The sequence below is a fragment of the Nipponia nippon genome, unplaced genomic scaffold, assembly GCF_047370975.1.
Source record: "Nipponia nippon isolate SJK-2023a ecotype South Korea unplaced genomic scaffold, ASM4737097v1 scaffold_11, whole genome shotgun sequence".
In the NCBI taxonomy this organism is placed as follows: Eukaryota; Metazoa; Chordata; class Aves; order Pelecaniformes; family Threskiornithidae; genus Nipponia; species Nipponia nippon.
The window spans coordinates 27,638,319-27,659,985 of NW_028262302.1; the positions used below are offsets into that span (position 1 = coordinate 27,638,319).

Consider the following 21,667-nt stretch of genomic DNA (forward strand, 5'->3'; position numbering starts at 1 on the left):
TTAAAAAAGTAGGGAGAAATCCTGCTTGAAATAAACGCTATTGTATTGCAGTTGCATCCTGGAAACTCAGTTGGGAAATGGTGCCAAGTACTCTGATGCATGACAAAAATGCCTTGCCATCAGATAGGGTATAATCTAAATGCTCAGTGGCAATGTTGCTTCCAAGTATTGTCCCACAACCTTGTCGCTTACTTGCTTGTCTCCTTAATGTGAAAAACATCTGTGTTGAAAACACACCAGCAGGACAATCCCTGGCAGTGACACAGCGTCCCCTACTAATTCTGTGTCAGACTTGCTGACCACTTAACAAACAAACTAGCCCCTTGAATGCATAAAATAAAGAGAAATAATGAAGACTCATTACTGAAATTGTCATTTGCATTTTCTTTGCTACTTATACAGAAATGAAGAACCTGGGGCTTGCTTTGTTTGTAACATGTAAACTCTAATCAACATGGCAAAACAAAACATGACAGCTTTTTTCCTAATCATGATGATTTTTGCCTAGGGTCATCAAGATGGCTGCTACCTCCCAGTTTGCCAGTCGATACAAAAAGGATTTGAGTACAGAAACCCTCAGAACAAAAGTTGCTCGCCGAAAATCAATGCTTCAAAAGGAGAACAGACACAAGTTGTTTGAAAAGGGCAGACAGTTTGGATTGGCAGATGTCAATGTTCAGCTCTCGAAAGACAGGGGAATTTCTCAATTGAATGAGACAAGTGAAATGTGCTCCCAAGAGAACAGCAGTGTAAAACAGAGTAAGTAAAGACTTGTTATAAAGCTTTGTTTAAATTGTTAAAAATGTCATTAAGTAGATTTAGTAACATTATCACAGGAACCTAATTGTGGTCAAGGTTTTAATTTGAAGAAAAGGTTTTAAGATTTAAAAAACCATGACTACTACCAGTTCTTCTGTTAAGAAAATCAGGAAAATAAAGTTTTAATACAGCTTTATCCTCCTCACTGCTCCGGTGCTATGAATGAGGCTTTGCTCTGATTTGTCTGCAGCAGCTAAAGGAAGAATGCATTTTGCTATTAATATTCAACGGGAAGTCTCTTAATGATTGCTTTGTCGTTCAAGAAGTGAAAAACCCTGATATAAAATCTCGTCTGACATACAACTGGTGTCTGTCATATGCTTAAAGTATGCTTAGGAACGGGTAATTGTATATTATAATTGGGTATATATAATTGTAAATGGGTAAATGCATGGCATAATTTTATTTTAAAAATCACTAGTTCTTGACGACTTATCATTCCTCCCAGAAAACGGGGCCTGCATATATACTGAATTCTGCCTCCCTGGCTCTCCTGGATTCTTATGGCCTAGGGAATTAAGCTAATGTTTAAAAATGTTAATAGATTTCTTTAGGAATATTTTCACCTTCACTATTTTAATAGCAGAAGGTTATTGGAGGAAGGAGTGCAATCCCTATGTAATCATGTCAAATATGAAATTTAATCAAGATATAAATTTCTTCAATAAATTTTAACTTCAGCTCGATACTAATTTTTCAGATAGACATGTGATTCAAGTTTGGCATCATCTTAAGGTTTCATTCTTTCATATAACTTCTGCCTCGTTTATTCTCAGCTTGAGGCAGACTTTGGTATCTAAAGCTGACCTAACCTTCAGCTTTCAATGACATTACAAGTTTGAATAGAGAAACTGATACAAATAAACTAAATAAGTAGTTAATGTGTTAACTTTAATATTAGTAACCTTGCAGGAACAGCCTGTACACTGTAACAGGGATATGAATTTACAGTATCCCTCAGGTGCAGATTTGGGGAGGTGTATTTGCAAGTTGAAATGTACCATTGAATACTCTTTTGGTAGGAAGGGTTAAAACAATTAAGAGAATTTAAGCTTTTAGCAAGCTAATTTGCATTGTAAGACTTTAATTGAAACTTGCAAGCACAGATTCCAGACAGTCTTCTGCTCTTTGACTTAGTGTCTTCCTCTTCTATCTTGGGAAAGTTTTTTGACATTTTCTGAGTTTCTTATTGTTGGCTGAAAAATATCTTCAAGATTTTCTAACACGTCTGTCTTCCATCTTTGCTTCAGAACAATCTACAGATGCAGCCACCAGGAGGATTAATGAACGCAAGGAAATGCTCCAGCGCTATAAAGAAGAAAAGGAACTTCGAAAACTGAGAGAGCAGAGAGAGAAAGCAAAAAAGGGTGTGTTTAAAGTTGGGTTATATAGACCAACTGCGCCTGGATTTCTTTCACTTGTACCTGAAGATCCAGTGATAGTGAAGCCAAGAGAGAAGGTAATAAGAGTAATATTAAATATCTAAATGAGGTGTATGTAGTATATTATATTAAAATTTCTACTTGTATACAAAATTATGGGTATATTATGCAAAATAACCAGTTTATTTTGTAAATACTTTATACATATTTTTTTTATAATAAGGAACAATCAGGGAGTATTTTGGCTTGGTTTTTTTAAAACAAAGCAGAAGCAAATGATATGTTGATTTTTGTAGTTATAACTGTTTTCGATTCAAAATCTGGAATGGTTCATCCACAAATGAAACAGCTGAGTTATTTTCGAACTGATAATTGCTCCTGTTTAGTCCACCTGACTTTGAAAGTTTTTCAAGTGACACGCTTGACCCGTCTTGACTCTCGAGTGCATGGGCATGTTGCTCTTCACACTTAGGCTTCGCTTCTTGCCCCCTCTAGCCGCGATGGGGGGGAAAAGGAGTATGTTAACTCTTGTTTCCTTGGGGATGTTTCCAGGCAGCTCCTGCTTTCTCCGGGAGGATTACTCGATCAAAGGCCAAGAACCAAGAAGAAAAAACTGTGGTACCAACTGCACCCAAGCACTCTATGGTTTGGTTTTTATATAAACTTCAGCAAATAAATTTAGAGAAAAGGATGCGATTATCCTTCAGACCATAATAGAGAGTTGTATGCTTACATGTTGAGTGCTGTCTCTAAGGAGGTTTTCCTGGTGAGAAAGACAAATCGGGTCAGAAAAGCTTTCAGCAAGCTGATAGACCGCGTTGTGCTGAACTGAACCTACAGAGTTTGATTTAGATCAGTACAAACACAGAAAAGTGCACTGGTCTTCCAGATCCCTTTTTCCATACAAAATACTGTAGTCAGCAAGAACTGCAAGTACGAGCAGAGGTAGTAGAGAGACTGAATTTATATACTTTGATTTTGGCTTGGAGGACCAGGGAATCTCTCCTGAATGCTGAAAGCCTGTCCTGAATGAAGATTATAAAAAGTCAGTTCATTCTTCTCCTAGATCACATTCTAGCCTCAAAGTTCCAGGCAACCCAGCAAATTGACTGCTTTCTTAAAAACTTGTTACAGTGGGAAAGAACACTTGGTTTTAAAGTTGAACTTAAAAATATTCTTGCATATTAAATTGCATGCCACCTTATTTATCTACCAGTTTAAAGATGAGGGACTGAGTTAGCCCAGCTGTGATATTAGTTTGACTTTTTGGAGTCTATACAGTGACAGATCTGGTGGACATAATTGTTGAAATAATATTTATTTTGCCACTTTAGCATTTTAATTTCATAAAGTTGAAGAGATATTTAAGCTTTAAAAATTGTAAAATGTTTCATCTCACATTAATGTATGCAAGACCACCATTGCTAAATTTACTTTTTTCAACATGCCAAACATGGAGCTGTCTGTTTTATTTTGTTGAGGAATTTTATCAGCCAGAGGTTTTGTGCCTTGCGTTTTCCATACTGCACTCAGTATTATAAACGGGTAAAACCAGTGGCTAAAAGTCAAAGCTGGTATATAGCATTTGTGCAAATTTCTGTCTAATTTTTCCTCAAAGCCTTATAAATGGAAATGTATTTTGTTGAGATGCAATTAATGTAGGTATCGCCCATGATTAATCTTTACTGCTCAGAACAGCATTCAAAGTCAAAATCACTTCAATGTTGGCATATTTTTACTGTGAATCTTGGCAGTCCCTTCTGCTATTACTTGTATAAAAAAGTAGGGGTTTTTGAGGAATTTCACCAGCATAATCCGTAAAAGGAGCTATATTTTGAATCTTAGCAATCTTGCCTTACAAAACTTGAATGCATTTGAAGGATTTCCAGTCATAACTTTACAAAGGGACAACTGAGTTAATACTGATTTTTTTTTTCTGAAACCTGTTTTTTAAAACATGTAATATGTATTAAGATGTGGCAGTAATTGGCACCTGGTTTCATAATAAACTGAAACTGTTTCCTAAATATTTTTCTTCATTCTTTTTCTGACAAATTCTTAATTAGTTGGATAATGCGTGTTAACACATGTCTAAAATCAGCTATTTTAGTCAGCCTCAATTCCTCTTTATATTTTAAAGCTCTTTGTGCCGAATTATTTGACCATTTGTTTTACTGGAGCCTAGGATAGAAAGATGAGGAAAAAAATAGGCTGCTTCATTTCTGGAAATCTGACACTTTACAAAAAATTGTCTCCTCTTGTAGGTCTGTGCCAACGGGCATAGTGTGCGCCCTACACAAGCAGGACGTAAACAGATGAGTACAGACAAAGCGGCTGAAAAAGGGAAAGGTATGAAAGTAGTATGATCCCTACATCCGAATCTGAAAGGACACTGCTGGGTTTTTTGGTTTTTCCCGAGTCAATAGTTGTGACATTATGGGAGGGAGGCAAAGAAGGTCTTTGGGAGAGATCCACGGTACATTTCTGGGTGTAGGAAACAAGGAGGAGTTCTTAGGACTGCCATTCCTACCAGCTATGAGAAAGGCAGCAGCTGGCAGATTATCAGGCATGTGGCTCTAGGTATCGCGTGTACTTGTTGCCTCTATAGGCTGGGGGAAATGGAATGCAGGATACTTCATGCCGTCCTGGTTACTGATTATTCACCCTAGGAGAGGGAAAAGAAAAAGGTCAGTAGGCAGAATCGCGTGACTGCTAGCTGCCTTAGCATCTGGAGCTGGAGCTTTGTGTTTGTCTCTATGAAGAATATCACCTGTAGTAGCTGCTGCTATTGCAGAAGAGCAAGTGACTTCACCTAGGAAGATGAAGAATAGCTGACATAAGTAAAATATGAATTTTCCTTGGTATTGTGGGTATCCTGAAAAAAAGCTGACTGTATGAGCTGTAAATATTTTTAGTGAAGTCCTTCTGTCTGTACAGCAGATATGCTGTTGTCTGTGGTCTCTAAATGAAACTGCTTGTGTAAATCAGAGTTGAAAAAGGTTTGGAAAAGGATAGCCTCTTGGTAAAGCACATTAGCATATAATGTTGGAGCCAGGAGCCCAAACTTCTGTTGCACGGTAGTGCAAGTGAAGACGACAATCACACGTTTACTCAATAAATGACAAGTACAATCTTGGGTTTTCATATTTTGCAACAGCCCCTTCTGTATCTGTCACTTTCTATGTGACAATTACATATATTTCTTAAGAAAACAACAACAGCAAAAAACCCAACCTATGCCACCTTTAAGGGAGTAAAGTACTTTTGATTAGAAATTCTTCCTGATAGCACAGTGATGTCCATGCCTTAAGTAGATAAGGCTAAGTCGTGGAATATTGACGTTAACGCAAGATATTCAGTAATTCAGACTTTCGCATCGCTAATTTAATTAAATCAGCAAGCACCAGACCTGTATTTAGATATATTTCAGTGGTGCCATCAGTGAATACTGAAAAGATCTATTATCAGTGTTTGATATAACAATTAAAACATTTAATTTTTGAAAAATTGTCATCTGCTAGACTTGATTATTCCTTTTTTGCTGAATCAAGTGTATGCATTATATGTATTTAAACACTAGTATAAAAATATTAGGGAAGTGAATGTTTGGATAAATCAGAGGTTATAGTTATTTATCTAGTAATTTTTTTTCCCAACTTGTCATTCTCGCTTCCACAGAATTGCAGCTTGACATTAAAAATACAAATAGCATTAACAGTAACCAAGGGGGGCTGCTAGATTTCAGGCAGATATAGAAAGGGAAGGTATGAAATAAAGAACTCCTGTTAAATTTTTGTGTACAAGAGAATGCTATAATTTTTGAAGGATATTAGAATCAGTACTAAAATACAAAGATAAAAATTATTAAGATGGGTAATACAGTGCATGAACTTGTCATATTTTATAAGATATTTCATGGACAATTTGTCTTAAGAATACTTTGTTAGATTAGATTAAATTCAGACCTTGGAATACTTCCATATAATGACCAGGGCATCACTTTGTTACACAGATGCTTTGCTTAAACCTTCCAGCTGTGCAAAGAAGCATGGCAAGTTATTACTCTAGAAAGCTTCATCTGTAAAATGGGGGTGATGTTGATTCTGATTGCAGGGAACATTGAGAAGGGTTCCTTAAGCTTTGTATATGGCATCGGCACACTGGTACCTTGATGGTCCTGGAGGCACTCCTGTACAACAAAACCATCTTCAACCAAGAGCCTTTAGAGCATTGCCTTGATGCCAAGGCTGAGCTGTGCTGTCCGTGTTTAGCACTGCTTGCACTGAACTGACAAAAAAAACCCCTGTTGATTCTGGCAAACTAATGCAACTAATAATTGCTAGTGCACTCTTCTGATTTCTACAAAACGTAAACTTCCAATTATATTACTTGAATGCAGCTTCTAATTAAGCTTTGAATCTCTGGAATTAACATTCCTTACAGTGTTGCAGACCGCAGTTCAGACAACTTCAAACGTACGAATCACCAGAGCAGCCGCCTCTGCAGCTAGGCAGACGCTGAAAACAACAGCTACTGCTGCTACTACTGGTAAGTGAGGCAGTGAATATAATCCTGCTTGTGTAGCTCAAGGCTGATATGTAAGCATTGGGAATAGTGTGCTGTAAAGAGATACCATCTAGTACTGGATAAGCGAGCACTGGAAACAACACGTGTACATTTATATGCTGCTGTTAGACTCATTGTCAAATGATATACTAAGACAGCTCTGCTGTCTTTAGGATCTTGCTCATATCTCAGGCACTCTGTTGTGCAGTAGAGATACATATCAGCTTGTTCTGTGTCTTAGCACACTGCATTCTGCTGTGTAACTATCTCCTTTGAATAGATAGACTGTATGTAAATCACGCCAAATTGTCATGTAAGAAAACGACTAAATACTGTATCACTTAGACTCCCATCTGGAACTCTATTGCAATATTTAAATCAAGATGTTGAAATCAACCTTTGACAGTTTCCCATAAAAACCACCAGTGTGGAAGAACAAAACCAGAACTGGTAAGGATTTGCTGGTGTAGCGTATCGCTGTTTAAGGACATATGCTTATTAAGTCTGTGATCAGGAACAGATTCCTCAGGAAGAGATGAGAGCCTATGTTCTTCAGGTTAGGAATTTCTCTTCATCCATGTTTGCCTGTTTACTAGAATAGGGGAACATGATGGTTACCGAAGGGGAAATTTTTGGTATCTATTCTTGTTCTCAGGATATTCTCTAGAATGTTCTGCAGTGTCCCTTGTATTATATATGACAGAACTTAACCCCTAGGCTGAAAGCACAGCTGTGTTAGTATTGGTTTCAACTCACCCAAAGAAATCCTACGCCCTATAGAAATTAAAAATCTGAACTCACATTGGCTTGACATTCTCTTCAGCCTTTAAGGAAATAAGGTGACTTTTATTTTTAGTATATGACAACATCTAAAGACTAATGACTTAATGAATCTGTTTTCCTTTCTTGGAGATACATCTCTCAATAGGCTGTTAAATCCTAGGCCAGGTTTTCTTTTGAATGAACTTTTGCAATCAGGTGTCTCTGCTCTAGCCACCTCCCACTCAAGAACCAAAAGTCTCTCCCTGTCTCTAACCACTGGACTTTTATGGCAATCCTTTGGTGAAAGATTGTCTTAATCAGATGCCTTTCTGACCTTTGGGAGTTTCTCTCATTCTAGGTAACCAGTCACAGAGAAAGGCAGCAAATGTAGGAAAGCAGAAGAAAGCAGTCAAACCTGACCTGAAGGAGGTAGGTCATTTAATATTTGAAATGGAAAAGCAGTAAAACTGATTTAAGGGCCAATAACAGTGTAATTGTAGCTTAAATATACTTGTGTTCAAGCATAGAAGTAATAAGTTCACTAATAAGCTAGATTTTTGGGAAGAAGCTGTATGTATTTATATTGCCATATTTTAAAAATTAAGATCCAATGTAGTTTGCTTCGATGGATGATGACTACTAATCAAGATCGGGACAATGATTTAATTTAGACAGTATGTTCTTACATGACATATGTCTGATGTTTTAACTAGTAAAAAAAAAAAAAGGCCGGCTTTGCTGGTTTTATCTAGCATTTGTAAATTTTATGCAGTTTGTTCCTTTTTGAAACATACTCTGAATGTATCCTTTTCATGCTAAGGTAATGATACGAGACTCTAGAAGCCAAGAAATGACAAGGTGACCCACTTAGTGGATGAGGGAAAGGCTGTGGATGTTGTCTACCTGGCCTTGAGTAAAACCTTTGACGTGGTTTCCCACAGCACTCGCCTGGAGAAACTGGCTGCTCATGGCTTGGACAGGCGTACTCTTTGCTGGGTAAAAAACTGGCTGGGTGGCCGGGCCCAAAGAGTTGTGGTGAATGGAGTTAAATGCAGCTGGTGGCCGGTCACAAGTGGTGTTCCCCAGGGCTCAGTGTTGGGGCCAGTTCTGTTTATCTTAATGATCTGGACAAGGGGATCGAGGGCACCCTCAGTAAGTTTGCAGGCAACACCAAGTTGGGCGGGAGTGTTGGTCTGCTGGAGGGTAGGAAGGCCCTACAGAGGGACCTGGCCAGGCTGGATCGATGAGCCGGGGCCAACTGCATGAGGTTCAACAAGGCTCAGTGCCGGGTCCTGCGCTTGGGTCACACCAACCCCATGCAACGCTACAGGCGTGGGGAAGAGTGGCTGGAGAGCTGTCTGGCGGGAAAGGACCTGGGGGTGTTGATCGACAGCCAGATGAATGTGAGCCAGCGGTGTGCCCAGGTGGCCAAGGCGGCCAACAGCATCCTGGCTTGCATCAGGAATAGTGTGGCCAGCAGGACCAGGGCAGGGATTATCTCCTTGTACTGGGCACTGGTGAGGCTGCCCCTCGAATCCTGTGCTCAGCGTTGGGCCCCTCAGCCCAAGGCGGCCATGGAGGGGCTGGAGCGTGGCCAGAGCAGGGCAGCGAGGCTGGGGCAGGGGCTGGAGCCCAAGGCTGGGGAGGAGCGGCTGGGGGTGCTCAGCCTGGAGAAGAGGAGGCTGAGGGGAGCCCTCATCGCTCTCTGCAACTGCCTGAAAGGAGGCTGGAGCCGGGGGGGTCGGTCTCCTCTCCCCAGTAACAAGTGATAGGAGGAGAGGGAACGGCCTCAAGCTGCGCCAGGGCAGGTTTAGGTTGGATATTGGGAAAAATTTCTTCACTGAAAGGGCTGTCAGGCCCTGGCTCAGGGCGGGGGTTGAGTCCCCATCCCTGGAGGTATTTATGTGGTGGGCTTGGCAGTGCTGGGTTAACAGTTGGACTCAATCTTAAGGGTCTTTTCCAACCTAAAGAATTCTATGAAATAAATGTGGTTATACATTTTGACCCACAAAAACATAAAGCGGAAATGTTATTCTTTGCAAGGTAGACATATTGTAATTAAAGGCAGTCATTGTGTCTCTCAGTGTCACTGCCATAACAAAACTTTTCTGCCTCTACTTAGAGACAGCAGTAAGTGAATTCATCATAGCCCTCCAGCCCAGGTTCCCAAACAATTTGTGTATGCATTCATGCGCTGACAGCCCTGTATGAGAACCATCAATTATTTTTCTCCTTCTTTGCACTCTGCCATTCTCTCTCACCTTGTGTCTCCTTCACGCCTCCCATCTTCACTCCTGTTTCCATAACTGCAGCTGTGCTCTAGTAGCGTCTTGAAATCGGTGCAACCATGCACAAACACTGACAGGAGGTAAGAGGCACTTATGTCTTTGCCAAGGTAAGTACCTCTTCACAGGCAGGAGTTGCTTTGTGCTGCCCGTTGGTAAACTCTTGCTGTAAGCTCAGTCATCTCATTAAAAGACGTGTGTTAAAAGTTGAATTCAAGGCTTACATTCCAAGCAGGGGTATCTAAAGTATAACGAGACTTGCAGTGGCTTTAAGATGCATATTTTCTTGAAAAACAATCTAAGCTCTTTTGGCTGGTTTGAGCTAACAGTATCTCAATATAGGTATCTCAGAAATGCATTCGTATGACTATCTGGTCACTCATCTCATAGGAATGTGGATTCCACTTATTAACTTTTTCTCCTCTTTTAATTGCATTTTGTGGTCCTAACTGCACTTGTCTTGGGCTGCATTCCTCAGCTATCAGCTTATTTTAGCTTGTTCTTCAGTCTTTGGATTAGAGTATGTGTATAAACTGTGATTATTCAACAGGCCTAGTTGGATTTGGAGCCAGTAATTCTGCTCTTGAGGAGCTTATCACCTTAAAGCATTTTTTTTCTAGCAGTGGGAGCAAGTGTTGGCTAATTTTAATTACTGTTTTGGTAGGCGAGGTGTTCTACTTTAGGCCCCTCAGTGGATCGCTGCGTTCCTCGTAGTGAAGTGCTATCCCTATTGCTAGAATGATTCGCAGGTGTCAAAACCAGTTGGGTTTATTGGTAAATCATGACTTCTGTACGCATATGCTATTGTAGAAAGCGACTTACCTGCAACTGTTCCTTTCCTGATGGCTTTCAGACAGTCATGTTCTAATTCAGCCCATGCCTATAGTAAACATTTTATTGGTTTGATAATATAGTGTTCGCTTTGTCTATTTGTGCTGTTATAGGTAATTCCTTCTAAAGATGAAGTGGATAAAAATGCTCAGCCGGATCCACTGATGAAAGATTCTGCAGCTGATTCTAAACATTCAGTGTCAGTAGAACTTCAACAGGAACAGACCTCAGTGGAAAACAAAACCAATTCTGCTCCAGGGAGACCCAGAACACGCTCTTTTGCACCTCAGAACTTTGTGTTTCAGCCATTAAATGGATTAGCGACCTACAAAGTTACACCCATGTCTCCTTCTAGGGCAAATGCATTTTTAACACCTGATGTCTTCTGGGATTTTTCAAAATCTCCAGTGTAAGATTCTTTCTTCTAATGGCCTAAAATGCAAGTGAACCTCTCTGTGATGCCACAGAAAACATCAGCTTTCTGTAGAGAGATTCCCTGCGTAACAAACGGTTGAAACATCTGATCATGGTTGCTATTGTTGCTTAATCAAATGTGGACTTAATACAACAGCAAAGCAAGCTATGTCATCTATAATCCTGGCTATGTTTTAAAGTAAAGCAGCTCCATATATCAGGGACTTGTGCCATATATATCTATACAGACATTTATTAATTTTAGTAGGAATTGCTTGTGTTCTCTAGCGTTGAATGTAAGATAGCCTACCAAATGGGGCATTTTTGTGTATGTGGCCATATCTGATGTCAGTTTCTCAATGTGTCTTAACCCTAAATGTACTTTGTTGTTGTTTCCAGTAATATAGTTGAAAAATCCAGTGGAATTAAGGCACAAGAGCCTAATTTAAAAGGTCAAATTTCACCTGCTGGTAAAGGCATTCAAGAAGAGCAAATCACTACAAGTTTGAAAGGAGAAAAAGGTATGTAGTTCACATTCAGTTTATTGTTCTGATGTTCTTATTTTTCACCAGATTCTGAACAAACGCCTTTCATATTTTTCAGCAAGTGAATCAGATGAGAAAACTTCTATTCAGAGATCAAATGAAACAGTTCCTGTCTCTACAGATAGAACAGCGCTTGAAACGAAGTCAGATGACATAAGACAGCAAGAGCATGACGTGCCCTATTTCAGGTTTGTGTTCAGTTGTTTCACTTCCCTGTTGTCCGTTCTGAGGTCCTTAACGTGAGTAACAAATCGTCTTGTAAAGATTAGCTTATGGTGGTTGGTGTCTGTCAGAAACCTGAGTAGGCACACGTTCCTGTCTCCCTTTTTGTATTGCTAATGCAAGTAAAGAATGGAAAAATTCTGGAGACTAACACCTTGTCCTAAGGAACGCAAGCTTGAAAGCAGTAGAAGAGAAATTGCATCTCAGCCAGTCAGCAAACTGAAACAGTCTAATGGCTTCTGCTCAAAGACAGCGTAGCTTCTCTGAAAGCAAAAGGACAGTAACCATGAACAGTCACAAGTAGTGACAGCAGTTAGAAAATTCTCCAAAACCTGATATTTTCAATATCCCTTTATTTTTAGAAACATTCTTCGGTCTGAGACAGAGAGGCTGATGTCTCAGTGCCTCCAGTGGGATGGAAAATTTGAGCTGGACATTCCAGAGGATGGTAAGACTAAACTGTAATAGGTACTAAAGGGGTGTTTTGGTAGCTGAAGGGGACAGAGGGAAGCATGTTTATCTGAATATATTTGCAAAATAGCACTGTCTACAGCACTTAGTAAAAGTTGTATTAGATAAAGTTTAGAGTTGTATCTGCCTCAACATGAAAAGGCATGCTTTATCTCCTCATACTAAAACTTAGTTGAAGTACTTGACGTGATAGTGGTTGACACTAAAGTGAACAAAATGCATATCGAAATAGTTTTTCTGTTGTCAGTTTTAAGTATATTTAAATCTATGAACTTTAACCAAGCTGATTTTTTTAAAATAAAATTAGGTCTTAACATAGAATAAGTGTCCTCATCTGGGAAAATGAAGATGACTTGTCAATGCTTATCTTAGTCTTAGGGAGATGGTAACATTTTTTCTGCAAGAAGCAAGTTTAGAACAGTTCAATGGATAGGTATGCCCCATCTGAATTGTATTGCAGACCTGCCATAGGTGAAGTTAGCTCAAACAAGAAATGAATTCCAGATTCTTCAAATACTTATTTAAATCAATTGTGAAATGATGGATTATTCTAAGCTGTACTTTCTGTATTGTTTTCTTGTTGCTATCAGCTAAAGATCTTATTCGCACCACAATTTGTCAGACAAGACTGCTTGTAGCAGAACGGTTTAAACAGTTTGAAGGACTGGTGGATAATTGTGAGTTTAAACGGGGTGAAAAAGAAACAACGTGTACAGACTTAGATGGATTTTGGGACATGGTTAATTTTCAGGTATGTACTTGCCTGTTAACCTACTAGAATAAAGTTGATGGGGTTGTTTATTTATAATTCATGGACCTGTTCATCTGTTGTGTCTTCTTGTGGCCTATCTTGTTTTTCTCTGGAATGAAGGCGTGTAGCCAAGTCTTATTCTGGTTTGGAGTGAGGATACAGACACAGTGTCGCCCTGGACCAGAAGCCAGGAGCTGGAACTCACCTGAAAAGTAGGGGTTTCATGCGTCAGTCTGAGAATAATGCAGAAACCACAATAGCCTTATTTAGGGGTGAGCTTAGGTGGTAGAAGACCTTCATCTCTGTTTCTCTTTTGATGCTTCCATTGGTTTCAGAATGAAATACAGTATTCTGAAATATCAAAATAGCTCTCGACAGTATTTGTAAATCCGCATTCCACAAAGGAACTTGTAACTAATTAAATCAAATGCAGAGATGGATTTATAGTTAAGGTCCTAGTTGTTGGTCTTTAATTCTCTCCAGAAAGTGTAAGGGTTTGAGCTGCTTATACATCAGAGATACTTGAGGAGAACTTTGCTAGAAGCTGTAACTTGAATAACAGGGTTTACCTATGCTTACTGCGTATCTGGGAGCAGCTCGAGTTTCTCCTGAGAATCCCCACCTTTTCCCTTGGATAAATTTGGAATAGTGGAATTGCTAACTGTCCCTTTTTGCAATTGTTTTTCGTTTGTGTCCTCTGAGTTTTCAGGGAGGATGGAAAAGACTTGTCACTGCAGTGACCGGTCTGCTGTACATAAGCCTTGTATGGCCTTACTAGCAAATGAGGCAAGTGTCTCCATTACAAAGCCTAAGGAGAACGAGGCTGTTGCGTTATCAGTCAGGGAGGAGGTAAAGCTGCAGAACTAGTTTGTCTCTAGTTACAGGATGTCACAAACAAGCACAGACTGCATCAGGAAGCTGTTCAGGCCAGCAGTTTAAAAGAGCAGACAGGCTTGCACGAGGGTTTCCTACATAATGGAAAACACGTGCTAGTTTGGTGTACAAACGATTACGCAGTGTGTTCTTTTGCATTCCTTAAACGTGACCATTGCCAAAGTGCTCAAGTTCAGCACAAGAACAGGGTGTAAACCAGCTCCTTCGTTTAAGATGTTAGATCTTGCTGAACGATTCTATACTTCCCCTACTAACCTTTAAACTACAGAAATTACACCAGTCTTGTCATCTAATCTGAAGTTTGTGTATGTCTTCATGTCAACGCTATGAGAACACTTAATACTTAATATTGGTCGGTGGTTTAATTTGCTACTGTATTTAAAGCAAAAGTACTTCAATGCATAACTACGCTTAAATTTGTTACCTGATTTTATGAAACACTGTTCTGTTGTGAATCTGAGAAGTCTTGCAAATTAAACCTGGACTTTTCTGGGATTTCCAATAGATAGAAGATGTGAATAAAAAATTCGATAATCTGAAGAAGCTTCAAGACAATGAGTGGCAACCACTTGATGTCCCAAGCAAAGCAATTGTCAAGGTATGAGTAGCCCCTAAAGCGTGCCTCCTAAGGCATCAAGATGCAACAGTGTGTTGAGATATCTAAAATAACTAGTAAGCTGCTATTGCAGTAATGAGTACTCTTCTTAAATGGAAGTTCCTTCTAAAGCCCTACTCATCTGCGTTCTTTAGATGTTAATGTTTAAAAATTCAGTGAAATTCCTCTCCAGGTGCTCCCTTCTCCCTTGCATCTCCCAAGTGCACGTGTATTAGTTGGTGTTTGTAATGCTGGTTGCCTCGTTTGGCCAGGAAGATTAGAACTAAGAATTAACAATGACTCATTGGACTCTTTGCTAGTAAGGCAAGTCTGTTAAATTTAGAATAGAAATTTACCCTTCAGATGTAGAACACTTTCTCTGGGCCACTGGTGTTGGCACCGACTTACCTGAAAAGGAAGCCACACGGGAATTTGGCAGTGACTGCCAGTTTTGAGCTGCGAGTGCTAACTTATAACGGTGTCCCGTTAACACAGTACCATGGGTAGCGTTATACTACTAATTCTCTAAGCATAAATGGTTCTGACACTATCCAAAATAAGTTATTGCATATTGCAAAATAAGCTTGAATGTAAGTTATTTTTTCTACACTATCGTTTGGAATATATAATTGCTTCTAATGACTGAATATCAAGTCATATTCACATTGCCTAAACTCCATCCAGTTCCTTGAGATGGCTCAACTAATCATAAAAACGATACGAAGGTCGATAAATTCCAGGCAGAGGAAACTGGAAGGAAAGTAGTCTGTGCGAGCTGCCCATAAATGTCAGAACCCTACAGACGGTACAAGACACAAAACTTCCTTTGTAAAATTGAATGCCGGGAGAGACTTCGCTGGCTGACTGGTGTCTGTCCTGCAGTGACTTTATCTCCCTGCCACTAGGAGTCCCTGTATCCCACAGTTTTTAAAAAAATGTTAACTGATGATGTTAGGAAAAAAAAAAATTGTACTGAGTATTTCTGAACTGCAGACTTAATATGAAAAATCCTTAATATTGTCATCACAGACGAACCTCAATAGCCGAATGGCAGTCCAAGGCATTCTGGAGATGAACGGAGACCTTGTCTCCAGCATGCCTGTTGCTGTCTCGGTGTGTGGCCAGCAGCTGTGTAGATGTTCATGTGCAATTGCTTCTATCTGAAGCTTCCAGGTATGACCTAGACTTTCTCACAATTTCAGAAAAAGACTATTCCAAATGGAGTGTCTAAACCAAAGCTGGGAGCGGCTGGAAGAACTGCTGCCCGAAACCGGCTTGCTGCTATAAAAGCAGCTATGAGGGATAAAATGAAGCATGATGGAGCTGCTGATAGCACACAGCAGGAGAAGCTACCAGAAGTAGAAAAAGTGGTTTTTGAAGCTGGATTTTTCAGAATTGAAAGCCCTGTGAAAACCTTTCCAGGTGGGTGAAGCTTAATCATGATTTCTGTGACCTGAAAGTACTAAAGAGAATTTAACCAGTCTCACTGGGGAGAGGAATTACACTGTTTGTACTGGATACAGCTCCAGTACTGGACACAATATTTCAACTAGTGGTTAATTATATCAGGGATCCAAAGGAAACTGTTTTACATGAATGTACTGATTTGAGCGATTATGGCAACGTGAAATCTCTGCTTAGAGAGGTAAAAGCGACTGGTTCGCGTTTTTTCAGTGTGTGTTTAACAATCAAGGTTTAACCTGCAGGTTCCCAGACTTAGATGACGAAAATGTTCATCAGAGTTAATGCAGGCTAATGTCCTCTATTTGTAAGACAGGAATTGGGATTTTTTTGAATTAAATCTCTTGCAGTGCTGTCTTCAAAGCCGCAAATAAAGTGTGTCTGTAATCTGTATTCATGTTCAACAAGATTGTAACAAAATTCCAGTCTGCTATAAAAGCTGTTCAATAGGGGTTTTTTGAGCAGGTGCTCAAAATATAACTTTATTTTCAGTATCTATCTTATTGCAATCTATGTGAAGCCAGTATTTTCAGTAATCCTTGACTCTTTGGGAGCCATTCTGCTTCTCTCCCATTTCTAGTTCATAAGTTGCCTTTGAATTTCACAGTTTATTTTTGTGTAGATCTCTTTCCTCACCACAAGACTAGAAATTTTTTCATATGCCTCTTGTTAGTAGAGGCGACCTTCTGAAAAGGTTTGAGCAACACTGGGTTTAAGCAAGCTCTAGCAGAGATTCTGTTATAAGAATCAGTTCTGAATCTGTGTCTTTTTAATTCTATTAAAATTATCCAATGTAAAAGATGGAAATGAATGACAGCTTTCGCCGGATGGGCTTTTTAATAAGAAGAGCAAGTCTCATTATTTCAGGTTCTTTGTGAAGGGATAGTCATTACTCAATTGCTTAGCTGGAGTTAAGGCAGTTTTGTAACTTATAGGCCTACTCTTGTCACTTTTTTTCAGTTTCTCCTTGCAGTGTATATAAGATTTCAATGGAATATTTGTATAAGACAATTCAGCAAGCAGAAAACAATAGCATTCCTAGCTAGAATCCAAACAAAGTTAACTTCATCTTCTGGAAACTGCTGTAGTAATGAAATGTTAAACACGCTTTTTCAGGCTTGCTTTCAAAGACACCTCGCAGATCTTCCCAGCGGACTTCTGAAAAACTGGCAACTCCGAGAACATCCAGTAGAGCTTTGTTTCAGAGCATTCCTTCTGTTCTTCATAACCCTGGGGATACAACTGCAAAACAAACACCACCGGTGCTCAAAGACTTCCACCCAGCACAAAATTTGAAAATGCACCCATTTCCCACTAGACAAACTCCCCCACTGGAAAAACTCCCTGGTGGTTTTCTTGAACAAAGGTAGACATGTTAAGGCAGCTTTTAATTAACTTTGTACAAATAATTTTGTAGTTTTAACTGAAAGAATTAATATTAATACCCGTTAAATGTTACCTTCCAATTTGGCAGTGATAAAGTTTGAAAAGTCCTTGTGTCTTTTCCTTTCCTCATCAAATATTAAGAGCTTTGCCCAAACGTAATTTTGCTGCTGGGGTAGAAGTTTATTTTTTGCCCAGAAAATTTGCTATAGCTGAGCAGTGCCAAACAAGCAAGCGTAATTGCAGAACAAATTGTAAGATCATTTGGGCAAGTCAAAAGATGATTGAAGGTGACTGATTGAAGGCGATTGAGAAGAATGAAAACACTTTGGTTTCTCTTTCAGCATTTCCATAGTTGCAGGAGAACAGAGTGCTGTTGCTGGCACAGCGGAGGGAACTAAGGTAAGTCGTGCGTAGTTCATTTATGTGCTTTAAATGTTTTATTATTATTAGCCAAAATAAAAGTTCTTTTTATTAGCCTCAGACACTTGGACTTCTGATCAAATCCTCATTTAGATATCTTCTGTATTCCTCAGGCTGGTGCTTTTTCCTTCTCAGTATGGACATAGATAGGGACCGCTGCAGTTTGGGGGCCTTGTCTAGCTCTTTGGGAGCTATCTTTTGTTGGCTGCTGTATGATGACGCTTGTTGCTTGGGCAAGCAAAGTTCCTTTCAAGTCCACTACCTGTTTTCTGGTGGGAATTTGTTTAAAATGCTTTTGCATTTGGGGACCATGACTGAAGGCAAGAGACGTATTTAGCTCTCTGGGTCCTCATGCCGCCATAGCAGAGCATTGGGCTGTTAGCTGTTTAAAGCTATAGCAAGAGCAGTGTTACTAATACAAGTATCGGAGTTCAGAAACCTGTGCCCTGAAATGTCTGAGGACGTGGTGACATGCCTACATTTGAGTAGCCTTAAAAAACCAGGAATGCGGCCTCCATAGTTGAGATGATACTGTGCTACTTAGTGAAAGCCAGTGCTTTGCAGTTCATCATCCTTTAGTACCTTTCATTGGAAATGGAGTATCTTAATTTTATTTATTACTGCTTGGATCTGTGCATGACTCCAGCAGTTGTTTCCTCCCCCCATCTCCCCATATATACAATATATATTAAAAAAAATAATAGTAATCTTGGTTACTAATTTGTTCTTATGCCTTTTATTTCATCCTTTCCCTGTCAAATGAGAAATTGCTTGTTGATGTTGCCCTCTGGGAAAAGCTGTGGTAATCTTTAACTTTCAGTATTGCTGATGGGTTCTTCTTGAGGTAAAGTCTCATTCGAGAACATCCTCAGAACGTTTTTGGCACTTTAAGTTCAAAATCATCTTTCATGTGGAAAAACTTCGTTTATCCTCTCTAAGAGATTATCAAGCTTACAAGGGTGTTTGTGAAATACTTAATGTGCAGTGAGTCACAGGGTTAAGCTGCGAGCCTTGTCCTGCCTGTCCTTTGTACAGCATCTGGAGTTAAACCCCTGTCTCTCCTGAATTGTCTATAAAAACTGCAGGTGAGATGTATGGGCTCGGTTTGACGTAACAGGAACGTGCTGGTTTCTGTGAACTCCCATCCCTTGAATGTCCTGGCTGCCTTTTCACCTTTGTGCTTTCTGCATCAAAAGCCGACAAACTTCCTTTTATTGCAGACAAAACGGAAAATAAGAAAGCTTCCTAGGGTCATAGGTGCTGCCTCATGTCCGTCTGATTTCACTGGTGCTTTCCTTTTGGCTCTCTGGGAAGCAAATATAGCTACTGCAGACATCTTAGCCTCTCAGAGGGCAAGGAACAGTTAAAATTCCTCTTTTTTCAGGTGCTGGAAAATTCTAGCAGTGATTTAAAAGTAATGGATGGCATGGAAGAGATGGAACTATCTGCTGCAGAACAACAAGGACAAGATATCGTCATGTGCAGTCCAGAGAAGGAAACCTGCAGAGAGACTGACTTTGCTCAGTCTGGAGAACCAAAAATACATCAAACCGGTACATACCTGAAAGCTGCTTAGTCTGGTTTGTGTGTGGTACTGCTGGGGCCTTCTGATTATTCTGAAGTTTTATGGTAGTCTAAATATTACTCTTTGAAATCACTGTCGCTGTAGCTTGGTTAATCGGTGTACACTGTTAGCAAAACCTCCTTTAGCTAGTACGACTTCCACGTGTGTTGCACGTGAGCAAACAGTGCCCCTCAGGTTTATAGTTTCCATGGGATATGTGAAGGTGAAAGCTAATATAAAAGGCTTGAAGTAGAAGTAAATACAGACAGTTTAGGGTTTGTTGTTTTTTTTCCAGTAAATGCAGAAAACATTTTCAGCTTTGGCAGCATCAGACTAACTTTTTTAAAAAAAATGAAATATTCTTATTTTTCAGATGTTTCATGTAGTGATTTGACCATTGGCAGAAATCCTTCTGATATGGTAAGCTGGCCTTCAGGTTTATCTGACTGAGAGAACCTGCCTGTTACCGTGCTGTTAACCTTCCCTACAGAATCAGTTACTGCACAAAGTAAATTAAACTCCGGAAGATGTTATCAAGCCAATTCGTATAACTTAATGCAAGCCGTGATCGCTGTGTCCCTGCTGGGGCGCACGCTGTTACTCCTTATCGCACCCGATGAGCGTAGGATGAATCAAGACATTTGTAACAGAGGAATATCTGATTCTTATCAGATTGATCCTTTAAATTATATTTCTTGTGGGTTTCCTTGTAAATATTTACTAATGTAATGAATGGCCTGGCCTTTCCCTTCCACTTATTTCTTGGAGTTTTCCAGGTCTGTCCCATTTCCTTTTTTCTTATAGCTTTATCTTTTAGAGCTGGAAGTAAGATTCAACAGGGAAAAGCAGGTGTGCAAATACTTTCAAATTGTTAAAAGAATTTGGGTGTACGGTTTCCTTGCTCTCATGTGAAAAGTCCTCTTTAAAATATGGATTACTGCCTGAAATGGACGACATATTCACTTCATATTTTATGTCTGGAAATAAGCTTGCAAAATTTCTCTTGGGAAGGTCATGGTACTGACAGCGCTACGTGATTTTGAACCGTGGCTGTTGCTTTGAAAACTGTATCATATATAAGCAAGTATATTTTAGTATACTTGGTACCTGTACGGATTGCTGCAGGTTTCAGATCTGCCTGATGGATCCGTGCTTTGCTTATTCTAAAGCTGCGCTGTGTCCGCAGTACTGAGCGACAAGAGAACTGCAGGCTTCTCCTGGGCCCTTGTCAAAAGCCTTTTCTGCTGGTTGTTGTCCCGTGGTGTTTGTGGCCTCTCAAGGAGGCAGGCACCGAAGGTACATAAGCAGTTGCCTGACAGTAATTACGGTTGGTCTGCTGTTTGTGTAGTTGTCATTAGAGAAAAGGGAATTTGCTGGTAGCTTATTTTGTGTGTCGTTGCAGTGGTGGTTTGCAGAGCAGGTAATTCCTCGGACACTTACTTGGCTCTCTGATTTCTCCCACAGCCTATGCTGGATGCTGAGCTTCCCTTCACCCCGGTCAAGAGCAAAGCCCAGCAGTTCGCAGCAGCTGAAGCGTTCACTGACCTTATTGTATTTTCTCCCCTTTCTCCCTCTGGGGAAAAATGAAGAGTGGCTTGAAATTCAAAATGTGTACATTATATTAACCAAAAAACCACAGAGGATATCTGGAATACAGTCTGCTACCCTTGAACTGTGTTCTGAGTGAATGAATACCTGTAGTATTTTGTAGCGGAACTCATTAAAATATTTTGTAACGTTTTATGGTGCGGTCATTAAGCACTGTGAGTACCGCTGTGTATTAGTCGCGGGGTGCTTGCTGGTTATACCTGCTGTATCCAACGAGGGCATATTCTGACTACAACCTGAAATATTTTTGTGTGTAATTGTATGTATTTCCTGTCTACTTCAAGTTGTAAATCTATCCATCTTTAAGCTTTTCTGTCCTGACCTTACCTCATGGATTATTACTCTAAGATGCCTATCAGACCAGCTGTACCTGTGCCCCGTTTCTGACGCGAGGGCACCTTCGGCGGGGTAAGGCCCAGCCTCTCGCCTCCCCGAAGCGCAGTTTCCTACTCGGTCGCTGTTGCGAGGGTGCTGCTGCACCCTGCGGCTCCAGCCTTCCGCGCCTTAACAGATGCGGCAGGGCTTGGTGCCTGTAATTCTTTCCCGTGGGACTCTTCCTGGTGTTTAACGACCACTTGCTTTGTAATAGTAGAAACTATTTCAGAACGAGGATTTCAAAGTCAGATAATACACTGCCAGGAAAAGACATTCAAATAGGCAGTGATGATTATTTCCTTTAAGGACACAGTTA

At 40.0% G+C, this 21,667-nt stretch overlaps 1 protein-coding gene across 3 annotated transcripts in view; it reads left to right on the forward strand.

Annotated features, from left to right (window-relative positions):
• The window catches only part of DLGAP5 (DLG associated protein 5), a 29,598-nt gene extending 8,490 nt beyond the window's left edge, over positions 1–21,108 (forward strand). For 2 of the 3 annotated variants that reach the window (XM_087748086.1, XM_009472689.2), the window contains 18 exons: positions 509–759; positions 2,070–2,278; positions 2,754–2,846; positions 4,466–4,550; positions 6,645–6,749; positions 7,888–7,958; positions 10,759–11,054; positions 11,459–11,580; positions 11,663–11,792; positions 12,189–12,274; positions 12,888–13,048; positions 14,448–14,540; positions 15,740–15,959; positions 17,115–17,364; positions 17,726–17,783; positions 19,189–19,357; positions 19,742–19,788; positions 20,833–21,108. In XM_087748086.1, the coding sequence (XP_087604212.1) occupies positions 509–759; positions 2,070–2,278; positions 2,754–2,846; positions 4,466–4,550; positions 6,645–6,749; positions 7,888–7,958; positions 10,759–11,054; positions 11,459–11,580; positions 11,663–11,792; positions 12,189–12,274; positions 12,888–13,048; positions 14,448–14,540; positions 15,740–15,959; positions 17,115–17,364; positions 17,726–17,783; positions 19,189–19,357; positions 19,742–19,788; positions 20,833–20,955 (2,569 nt within the window). In that variant the 3' untranslated portion in view covers positions 20,956–21,108. The remainder of the gene's footprint in view (positions 1–508; positions 760–2,069; positions 2,279–2,753; positions 2,847–4,465; positions 4,551–6,644; positions 6,750–7,887; positions 7,959–10,758; positions 11,055–11,458; positions 11,581–11,662; positions 11,793–12,188; positions 12,275–12,887; positions 13,049–14,447; positions 14,541–15,739; positions 15,960–17,114; positions 17,365–17,725; positions 17,784–19,188; positions 19,358–19,741; positions 19,789–20,832) is intronic. The other variant, XM_087748087.1, reaches the window with a different exon arrangement.
• Positions 21,109–21,667: the final 559 nt, after the last annotated feature.